Source organism: Malaya genurostris, chromosome 3 (assembly GCF_030247185.1).
Source record: "Malaya genurostris strain Urasoe2022 chromosome 3, Malgen_1.1, whole genome shotgun sequence".
Classification (NCBI taxonomy): Eukaryota; Metazoa; Arthropoda; class Insecta; order Diptera; family Culicidae; genus Malaya; species Malaya genurostris.
The window spans coordinates 189757388-189769740 of NC_080572.1; the positions used below are offsets into that span (position 1 = coordinate 189757388).

Below are 12353 nucleotides of genomic sequence, written 5' to 3' on the forward strand. Positions count from 1 at the left end.
TCACATGGCGATTTGGCAACAATCAGAATTAGCTACATGGGTCTCCCGCAAGGCTCATGCCTCAGTCCGCTCCTCTATAATTTTTACGTGAATGACATTGACAGCTGTCTAGTAACCCCATGTACACTAAGACAATTGGCAGATGATGGCGTGGTTTCAGTTACTGGATCCAAAGCTATTGATCTGCAAAAACCATTGCAAGATACCTTAGATAAATTGTCCGTTTGGGCTGTTCATCTTGGTATCGAATTCTCTGCGGAGAAAACAGAGCTGGTCGTCTTTTCAAAAAAGCATGATCCCGCGCAACTTCAGCTTCATATGATGGGAAGAATAATCGAACAGGTTTTGACTTTCAAATACCTCGGGGTGTGGTTTGATTCCAAATGCACGTGGGGAGGACACATTAGGTATCTGATAACGAAATGCCAACAAAGAGTAAATTTTCTTCGAACAATAACAGGGTCTTGGTGGGGTGCTCATCCGCAAGATCTAATAAAATTGTATCAGACAACGATACTTTCAGTGATGGAATATGGATGCGTTTGTTTTCGTTCCGCTGCAAATTCTCATATTATCAAACTTGAGCGAATTCAGTACCGTTGTTTGCGAATTGCTTTAGGCTGCATGCATTCGACACATACAATGAGTCTTGAAGTTCTGGCGGGAGTTCTTCCATTAAAAGATCGATTTTGGGAGCTTTCATCACGCCTGCTAATAAGATGTGATGTGCTGAATCCCATGGTAACTAATAATTTCGAACGACTAGTCGAGCTTCGATCTCAAACAAAATTCATGACAGTATATTTTAACCATATGTCACAGGAAATCAACCCTTCAAGATATATTCCTATCCGTGTCAGCCTCCTAAATGTACCTGACTCAACTTTATTTTTCGACACATCCATGCAGCGCGAAGTGCGTGGAATCCCGGACCACCTACGCTCTATGGAAATCCCAAAAATATTTTCAAGTAAGTTCAGGCATATTAACTCTGAGAAAATGTTTTACACGGACGGATCGCGAATGGAAGAAGCGACAGGGTTTGGTATGTTCAACAATAATGTTTCGGCCTCATTCAAGCTTCAAGAACCTGCATCTGTTTATATAGCAGAGTTAGCAGCAGTTCATTATAGCTTGAATGTAATCGTCACATTATCTCCAAACCATTATTTCCTCTTCACAGATAGTCTGAGTGCAATTGAAGCCATTCGCTCAAACGCTGCTGGCAAAAATGAACCGTTTTTCTTGGGTAAAATAAAACAGTGTCTGAACGACATATTGAATAATAATTATCTAATCACAATAGTTTGGGTTCCGGCTCATTGCTCCATTCCAGGCAATGAAAGAGCCGATATTTTAGCCAAACGTGGTGCTATTGAGGGTGAAATTTATGAGAGACCGATTGCTTTCAACGAATTCTATAGCGCGTCTCGCCAAAGAACACTTGCCAGCTGGCAAGCTTCTTGGGATAAAGATGATCTGGGTCGGTGGATGCACTCAATTATTCCTAAAATATCGACAAAGGCATGGTTCAGGGGACTGGATGTGAGTAGAGATTTCATTCGTGTGATGTCCAGACTCATGTCCAATCACTACACGTTAGATGCACATCTCCTTCGAATTGGACTTTCCGAGACTAATCATTGTGCTTGCGGCGAAGGTTACCGCGATATTGACCATGTTGTTTGGACATGCGTGGAGTTTCGTGATGTCAGATCTCAACTAATAAATTCCTTGCGTACCCAAGGTAGACTATCCAATGTCCCAGTTCGCGACATTCTTGCTTGTCGTGACCTTCCATACATGAAACTTCTTTATCATTTCATTAAATCCATTGGAGTTCCAATTTAAATTTTATTTTATGTTAAACTGTTTTCTCTTCCATGAGTTCAACCAATAGCCAACTATAGGATATTGAATATAAGTGGTGAACTGATACAAACAATCCTGAAATAGTTATAAGATCATGTACAAAATAAATGTATTTTATTTAATATAATTAAAATAGCAACTCGCTTGATAAAAACAGTGTTTAGATTAACTAATGAGTACCAACATACTAATATGATATTCGAAATGTATTAGGTTTAAACTACTATGTATTGTGGATGCCACGGCGAAGAAAAACTTATGTATATTGCCTATGAAATAAACGTATTTATGAAAAAAAAAAAAATAACTACTTAACTTTTCAAATGACCCAATATTCCATTCGTACAGAAATTTACTGGCTCCGAGTGTAATTTGCACTCGGCTAGCAAGTGAGACTGTTTGAATTTATAAGCGCGATTTACCAGCCAAGCAGATATGTGCTTTTGTGACTCAGTCGACTAACTGGTGTGCTTTGTGATCTAATGTTTTTCGGTTCAAGTCGCGTTGATGATGTCGATCTTTTCATTTTTAATCCTTTCGTTTTAAAGCCATGTAATTTTCAAATTACACAATTTTACATGTCCTTGAATATAAATTTGTGTGCAATATGACGCTCCATTTATGTGCATCTGATATGGTGTAAAATCACAAGAATTTTTCGAACTGTGTACCAATGCACTGTCGAATTGAAGACGAACGGTAAAAATAGACGAAAATGTTTCGCCTTTCTCTATAGTAGGGTATTATAATTGCTGGAAAAGCCAACTTTTGAACGGAGCTTCGGAGACCCTTATTGTTATATACCATTCGACTCACTTCGACGAGATCGGAAAATGTGTGTGTGTGTGTGTGTGTGTGTGTGTGTGTGTGTGTATGTGTGTGTGTGTGTGTATGTGTGTGTGTATGTGTGTGCATTTATAGAAGATATTTTGAAAAAAATCGTTGAAAGCTACTATTGGACTATTGTTTAAGTTCGATGATCAAATGGATGCGACTTCTGGTTCCGGAGATATGATGGTATGTGACTTAACCGATAAAACGCGTTGTTTTTTATCGCTCAATTTTCTCAGAGATGGCAGAACCGATTTTAACAAGCTTAGGCTAGTTTAAATTGTTCTGTTGAATTGTGAATGAAATTCGAAAACCAAATGGTTGTCAATTCAGATTCTGAAGATATAATATTATAAGTGACGTAATCGACACTCCACATTTTTCATCGGTTGAATTTTCTCGCAGATGACTCAACAAATTTCGATAAAGTTTTTTTAAAGCTCAAAATGTCAATCAAATTTGAAAGGGTTTTGGCGAATATTTCCGGTTCAAGAGATGGAATGTCCAGACAAATACCAGTGTTTTTCAATGCAACAAAAGTTACTCGGAGATGGAAGAATATATTTCAAAAGTTTCGGAATCGTTAATTCCCGAGGAAATATTAATGAGTCTATTTAAATTGGCAAGAGAAAGACATTATCGCAGCACTAGGTGGATAAGAAGGATTTTTAGTTTGAGTCTCATATAGTTATTATTGACAGTGACATGAACTTCCACCAGCAGGACCAGTTGCGGCTGATGGGCCGCCATTTTTAGATGCCTCTCCCTTTCTTGCATTCGACTCTGAAAATAATTCTAAGCTTTTCTATAATAATTGCATAATTAAACGTCACGCCTGCTGCACAAATGACAAAAAAATGACATGACAACATTTTGGCCCCATTAGGTTGAAGTGCACTTTAAAAAAATACTGCAGTGCAGCTTGGTGTTAGAATTTTGGGAAGCAATCAGCAAAGAAAAATTTGAAATTTACAAGTAACATAAATCCATGTATGACTATGAATTTATAAAAACGTGATCTACTCTCCATTAACGAGTAGGGTCTAAATGATGGATAAAATCATTATTTTTGCGATTTTGCGTCTAGTCTTTAACGCAAGAACATAAAACTTAATGTTTCAACACGTAAAAATAAATCAAAATGGATAACATTGTATTAAATCAACTGTACGAACGTGTCATTTTTTATGTTCGAATATGTCGGCCTCAGAAGACGTAAATTTACCTGATTTTTTCTTATTGTGTACGTTACATGACAATAATAACGAAAATTAAAATTGGCAGGAACTTTTCTGCAGATAAAATTGGAGATTCGTCTTTTGTTGTTTCTATTTCAATTTGAGGAATGTTCGGACGGTTTCGGTCCAGGAAAATATTACTATAACATCAGCTTATGGTAATGTTCGCAATAAACGTATTCATTATCGTACGTTCGTAAGTTTTTGAAAATGTCCGACTGTAGACACACATTTCAATACACACACAAAATGTCACAATTATCACACGTGGCAGATATTGCAGAAGGGTTTAGACATTTATACATTTTTTCTTCATTAGACGTCGTCAAGTTCGGACGTGTTTTTCATTCGCTCCCAGTGCCGCGCGCGAAATATTATTTATTGTTTATTTTAACTGTTTTTAGTTGTGTAATCAACATGAGTTGTGAAATTTGTGCACTGGATACCTCCGTCGACACAATCATGTGGACATGCGTTGGCTGCCCTCGAAAATTTCACGCGGCCTGCATCGGTGTTACCATTCAGCGCGGTTCTCTCAGGAAAAGAGACAAAAAAGCAGATATTAATTCTTATGTGCTGCCATGTTGCGAGGTATGTCAAGAATTACTACAAGTAAAGATGCATTATAGCAGCCTTGTTGAGCAACAAAAACTGCTGGAGAAGCAACTTCAGGCCAACACGGAAGTGCTGCATAAGTTTGCTTTTCAACAGGAGAAGCCAACTGTAATACATGAGGCGATTGACGGACTAGAAGTCTTACTCACTACCATAAAAAATGAGCTGATCGCACTAAATAAAAATAGCAGTTTGCGGGAAGTGTGACAAGTATTAAAAATCACATGACTGCACTGCTAGATACAGCTTTAAAATCGACAAAGGAAAGTGTGTTCTCGACACTGCAAACCGTGACGTCAGAATTTTCTTCTAATTTGCGAGACCTGAGTAACGAAATAAGTCAACTCAGCCAGCTATCTCTTGACACAGCAACCTGTTTACCTAACAATCCGAATTCTATGGTCGAGTTGGACATTCTAGAGGAGTTGAAGTCTTTATCAACAAATATTGCTGGAATCCAAATTGCTGTATCATCATCATCGACACCTGACTCATGCCCCAGTTTGGATGACGAATTGAACTGTATAAAACCCGACTATTCTGGGTGGCGTTTATTAGGCACCAAAAAGGTATGGAAAGCTGATTGGAGTGAGTACGACGCACGTCAATCTAGGTTCCGACGTCAGCAAAATGAGGCTGACAAGTCAAGAAGGCGCAAAAAGCGAAATTCAAGAAAAAATTTCAATAACAGATCCAATACTCTTTCAACGCATCATTCATCTACAAAACGACATTGTAATAACATTATTAGTCACGACATGAATAATAATTGCACTAACTATAACAACAACAACTACAACAACAGCCGAAATAATCTTCCACCTGATAGAATACTTCTTGCTGCAGCTAAGGATCGATTTTCGGGACCACCAACAAATTACAGACCTACAATTAATTTTCAAAGAGGACCGACGATTAATCCTTATCGAGAGCACAACCTGCAACTAACGATGCCGAATCAAATGTCTGCTGAATGTTCGTCAACTGATACGTGCGTGGCCTGTCGTGCTCAACATTCGTGTTTTCGGCAATTTTGACGCATTACCCAGAAGAAGAGAATAATGACAATATTATCATAAGTCAACAATCATGTTCAATAAGATCTCCTCATCTATCATCGTCGACAGAAATCGTAGCATATTGTCAAAATTTTAACCGTATGAAGAGCGCACTAAAGATTAATGAAATCCATAAAAATATTTTAGGGTGTTCGTATGGAATTATTCTAGCAACCGAAACTAGTTGGGATGATAGCGTTAACAGCACGGAAGTCTTCGGAAACATTTACAACGTTTTTAGAAACGATCGTGAGCTCCATACATCTGATAAAAAATCGGGGGGAGGTGTTCTTATTGCTGTTTTAGCAGAATTTGACGCCGAAATGATAACCACTACGAAATTTAAAGAATTTGAACACGTATGGGTAAGAATTCATTTAGCAGGTGAAACACATATTTTTGTTTCAGTATATTTTCCTCCTAACAATGCCCAAAAAGCTACATATGAAAAGTTTCTGCATGTTGCTGATGAAATCATGACTAAGCTTCCATCGGAAGCTAAAGTTCATATATATAGAGACTTTAATCAGCGCAATATCGACTTTATTCCAGACGCTGAAAATGAGAGCATTTTACTACCTCTCGTTGGGGAGAATGAAACACTTCATTACTTATTCGACAAAATATCCGGTTTAGGTCTTAATCAAATTAATCATGTAAAAAATCAGCAAAACTGTTATTTAGATTTTTTATTTACTAATATTCACGATGATTTTTGTGTAATAGAATCACCAACTCCATTGTGGAAAAATGAAGCTTTTCATACAGCAATCGAATTCTCAATATTTATACATCAGATTAATAGACCCGACGACTACGAGTATGAGGAGATTTTCGATTACCACTCAGCAAATTATGATAGTATTAGTCGTAAGCTACGAGAAATAGATTGGCAAGAACTCCTTAGAAACGAAAGAAATGTCGAAATTACAGTCGATATTTTCTACGCACGGCTGTACGACATAATAAATGAACATGTCCCATTAAAGAAAATTAGGCGACAAAATAATTCAAAGTATCCTGTTTGGTATAACGAGCATATTAGAAACCTAAGAAATCGAAAACAAAAAGCTCATAAAAAGTACAAAAGAGAAAATAATAGTGACAATTTATCGAATTACATACACATCTGTGACCAACTAAGTTTAGCAATTGATACTGCATTCAAAGAGTATAACTCAAGAACTGAACAGGAAATAAAGTCTTGCCCAAAAGAATTCTTTAGTTATGTTAGAAACAAATTGAAATCAGAAAACTTTCCGTCAAGAATGTATCTACAGGAAAACATTGGTAATAACTCACAAGAAATTTGTAATCTTTTCGCTAAATTTTTTCAACAAATCTACACGAAGTTTTCTGAAGATGACCGCGATCGTGAATATTTTAATTTCTTTGGGATTCCACCCATATTTATGAAAAAATTAGCATTAGATCTTGCAACCCCTTTGTGCTGGCTTTTTAATAATTCGCTTCAGTCTGGAGTTTTTCCAGAAACGTGGAAAAACTCTTTCCTTATACCAATTTTCAAAAATGGGAAAAAAGCAGACATATGCAACTATCGCGGGATTGCTATTCTTTCTTGCATTCCGAAGCTCTTTGAAGCGATCGTTAATGACAAACTCTTTAGTCAAATAAAAAATAGAATTACTCACATGTAACATGGATTTTTCAAAGGACGTTCCACTACTACTAATTTGCTTGATTTCGTCCACTATACCCTGACCGCTATGGACAAGGGAAATTACATTGAAGCTCTTTATACAGATTTCAGCAAAGCATTCGATCGTGTTGACATACCCATGCTTATGTTCAAATTACAGAAATTGGGAATCTTACCAGGTCTTCTTAATTGGTTGGAATCTTATCTAACAAATCGTCAACAAATTGTAAAATTCAAGGGTAAAAAGTCGAGCCCCATTCACGTCAGTTCCGGGGTCCCCCAGGGATCTCATTTAGGTCCTCTTTTATTTATCTTGTTTGTGAACGACATTTCCTTTCTTTTAAAAAAAATTAAAAATTCTAATATATGCAGACGATATAAAACTATTTTTGGAAATAGAGGAAAGTGAGGATGCCAAGGTTTATCAAGAAGAAATTCTTTCTTTTTATACATGGTGTAACAAAAGTCTTCTTCAACTAAATGTGAAAAAATGCAGTAGAATAACATTCAGTAAAAAACGAAATACACCTGACTTGATACTTTCTCTTGGAAGTCAAACAGTTCAAAAATGTGAAAGAATTAGGGACTTAGGAATAATACTAGATTCTAAAATGACTTTTGTTGACCATTATAATACAATCATAAACAGAGCCAATAACATGCTAGGATTCATAAAACGATTTTGTTACTGTTTTCACGATCCGTATACAATTAAAACATTATACATTGCCTATGTTCGGTCAGTACTAGAATACTGTAGCCTAGTTTGGTCACCTTACTTAATCACATGGGAAGATCGAATAGAATCAGTTCAAAAACAATTTTTGTTATTTGCACTTCGTAAATTAGGTTGGACAAGACTTCCTCTTCCGTCATATAAAGCCCGCTGTATGCTAATAAGTATTCAAACATTAAAAGAACGCAGAGAATTTTCAATGGTCTCATTTGTAAATGACATTGTCTCGAATCGCATAGATTCCAGTCAACTCCTGTCCAATCTAAATTTTTACATACCATCTCGGCGTTTAAGAAATCGAAATATTTTTATTACAAACCACCAGCGAACAAACTATGCGAAAAATGGGCCAATAAATCAATTGATGGCTGTATACAACAAGCATTCAGAAGCAGTCGATTTCACTATGTCAAAAAACAAACTAAAGCAATATTTCAGTTCTATTCGGTAAGCCAATTATTATTATTTAACTCATAATAAATTATACATCTATTTAGAATCTATTTAGAATAGTTTACAAATTTAAGACGATTATTGTAATTATCCTTATGGTCTACTTTTGATTGACGACAAATAAATAAAAAATAAATAAATAAATAAATAAACATTCACTATTCATACATCGTAGATGAGTACAATCCACACACAACCAAAACTTCTATTATGAAACCCAGAACCACGATATGAATTCCACTCACAGTCTACTCAAAACTAATCGTACTGCTTTGCCATCCGCATCGCATTCAACACAACAAACGGACACGATTCTCCTGACAAATTAGGCTATTTGAAATGTCATCTGCTCCCGAACCGAAACCAACGCATTGACTACCTGTTTGGGTGAACTCGACATTTAATTCGCTGCCACAACGGCACTCAAATATTTATAGCACCGTCGACCCGTCGCCATCCGCCTTAAAACGCTTGATTTTACCTTGAATTCTTTTTCCACCGCCTTGTCGGCTTGCTCTTTTCTTGATTTTCCAACTCAACTCAGCTGGCATAGCGAACACGAAGGTAAAACATTTCACTTCCCGCATAGTATTCGAAATTCCTCTCTAAATATATAAAAAAATACCTCTCAACACAAACCAACGACGCTAGAAAGGAACCGGCAAAATCGCCTTCGCTTGAATATCGCACTCAATCAGAACATTCCGATCCCTCGTCGAAGCAAGAGGAAACTCGATCGCGAAGGAACGTTAAAACAACATCACACAGGCAGCAACGGGGCAATAAACAGCGCCGTTTGGGGCTAATCGTCGCAGTTCGTTTGGAGTGAAAAATGATTTCCGATTCCATTCCCAATCGGAGCGCTCCCGAAAAAAAACAAACCAAAGATACTTACGTGGTGGGGCTACCGGCGCTGCTGGTGGAAGCGACGGCAGTCTGTGGATTTTCATGACGCTCCAGTAGAGCCTGGATCTGGTTGGGCTTTCCGGATGGGAGCAGAACTCCCGAACAACAACCGCCACCACCGTGGCAATCACCACCGGAATCACGACCGGAGACACCATCCAGCACCACATCCGAGGTTGCCTTCGGTGTGATTGGGTCCTCCATTAGTGTCGACTGCAAGCCGTCCAGATGATGCTGATGATTCACACTGTTTATGTTTACCACTTTCATGGTTCGACTATAACGTAGATTTCTTTTTTCTTTCACTTACTACACCCGCACTGAACTAATAAGATCAATGGGTTATTTTAGTTTTGACACCAATCAAGCACTGGGAAGGCTCTTCCGTCAGTTCACAATTTATCAGATTCAAACAGAATTCTTCACTCTTCAAGCTGCTAACAGCAGAACAGCAACAGGAAAACTCAAAATCGATAGCGGATCAACGGTCGCACTGTTGTAACTCGGAATTAGTTCTGTTTCAACAATTTGTTCAAGTGTTTTGATATCTTGTTTCGAGCCGTTTGTTCTACGAAGTACAAAATTTGCTTGTGCTCTGTTTGAAATTCAACTCACAACTGACATGGCAAGAATGGAATGCCTCTGAATCAACTCAACCGACAATCCGATGGAGGAGAATGGCTACCGGTGCGCAGATTGGAAGGAATTTGGTGCGGCGAAGCAGTGCGTCACGACTGGCACTGTGCGACTATTTGAAATCGTGTGCGGTCATAGTTTCGATGTCGTTCTTCTTTCTTCTTCTTTCTTTAATCAAGTTAATTTGTTTTGCACGATTTTTTTCAAAAACGGCCCAACAGCCGAGATTGACAGGTATCACCAACGGATGGAAACGTCTATCTATAATCTGTTTCAAAAAGCTCATAAGTATTGATTTAAAACACTATTCGCCAACTGGAGCCAAATTTACCGCCATCTTGGGATATGAAATAACCTAAACTAAGACATATTCACGTCAAAAAGCACTAATCAAATGACCGTCATATGTTAATTTTTAAAACTGGTTTAAGAATAAGATTCTACGAAAAACATTAGGGATAAAGTTCAGTTTTGTGAATCTTGAAAACGCATTCATCTTTTCTTCTCAGTGTATACAGACTGTCCCAGAAAGTATGGACGCAACAAAAAAACCGCTACCATTTCGCAATGGTTAAGAGTCTGTCAATCTTTATGGCTGCGTCCTGTTTTTTACACTCTTCTCTATCCACTTGTGCAGTTGTTTATTCGTTTTCATTAGTTTGTTTCGAAATGCGTGGACTTTCAGCAGAACAACGTCGAAAAATTGTGTACAAATGGTGCACAGAACGCGGACTGTCATTGAGAAAGATAGCAAAAATGGAAGGAGTAAGTGAAAAAGCCGTGCGAAATTCGGTGAGGATAACACCTTTGAAGATAAACCGAAAAGGGGTCGAAAAAAAGGTCCTGCGAACCCTCAGTTGGATAAACGTATACTGAAGGTATTCGAGCAAAAGAAGAAGGTTTCAGTTCGGGATGTGACCAAAAAAGAGGGCACTTCGAAGTCAAATGTTCTTCGAATCTTCGAACCTATAAGAAGCAGAAACAACCAAAACGTAGTCCGAAACAAGAAACATTCTTCTACGATTCTTGCTGGAAATTTGAGCTGCATAATTATGGACGACGAAACCTACGTGAAACTCGATTACAAATTCTTGCCGGGACCACAATTTTATACGGTGCGAGAAGGGCAGGCATTAAACCAGTCGGAGACATCGATTGAAGTCGAAAAGTTTGGTAAGAAAGCTATGGTCTGGCAAGCAATTTGTAGCTGCGGTAAGATTTCGAAACCCTTCATCACCACAGCGAAATATACATCAAGGAATGTTTACAAAACCGACTTCTACCCATGATTCGAAGCCACAAGGATCCTGTTGTTCTCTGGCCAGATCTTGCTTCTTGCCACTACTCGAAATCAACGGTAGAATGGTATACTACCAAAAATGTCACTTTCGTCCCAAAAGACATGAATCCACCAAATTGCCCAAAACTTCGACCAATTGAGGAATTTTGGGCATTAACGAAGGCACATCTTAGGAAACATGTCTCGGCAACCAAAACCATTCAACAGTTCGAAAAAATTTTGAAAAAAGTGTCAAAACTTGTCGCCAAGAAGTCTGTACAGAATTTAATGAGAAACGTTCGCAAGAAGGTGCGCCAGCTAGTCTACAATGGCTAAGTAGCAAATGTTGAGAATAATATTCTCAAAGTGCGTCCATACTTTCTGGGACAGTTTTAGTGTACATTCAATTTCCTACAACTTATTTTTGGACAGGTGGAAATATTTTTCAGTTGTAACTTCACGGTTCTCAAAATAACATACATCAAAATATCGTCAAATGTGGTTTTAAATAACAGATTTTTTGTACAATGTAGGTTATTTTTAGAGTGATCATTCGGCATAAAATTTAATCTTGGCGACATATGTGGATGAAAAATGGATCTAAGAAAATGATTATCCTGAACTTCTCATCTCGGCCGTAGTGATTTGTTTTTCGTTTATTGAATAATAAATATAATAAAATAATAAATGCTTATTTAGTATGAACTACGATTTTATATGGAAAATATTCAGAAAATAAAATTGGGTTAAACAGGAAAAAATACGAATTTTAAAGGTGACATAATTCTATAAACTATACAATTCAGAGCTATTTAACTTGTTAAATGACACAATATTCCACTCGTACAGAATTGTACAGCCTCCGAATGTAATTTACACTCGACTACCAAGTGCCGCTGTATGGATTTATGTGTATCAATTATCCATCAAGCAGATATGGCCTTTTGTGGTTCAATCGATTAGCTGATGCACTTTGTGATTCAATGTTTCTAGGTTCAATCCGCATTGCTGCTATTGATCTTTTATTTTTATTTCATTCGATTTCAAGCCATGTAATTTTCAAATCACA

The 12353-nt window shown here is 37.4% G+C and overlaps 1 protein-coding gene across 1 annotated transcript in view; it reads right to left on the bottom strand.

Moving 5' to 3' along the window:
• LOC131435541 (dual specificity protein phosphatase 18) overlaps nt 1-10003 on the bottom strand; it is a 31490-nt gene extending 21487 nt beyond the window's left edge. Inside the window, exon 1 of the mRNA XM_058603548.1 lies at nt 9359-10003. Coding sequence (XP_058459531.1) covers nt 9359-9639 — 281 coding nt within the window. The 5' untranslated portion in view covers nt 9640-10003. The remainder of the gene's footprint in view (nt 1-9358) is intronic.
• Between the last annotated feature and the right edge of the window lie 2350 nt (nt 10004-12353).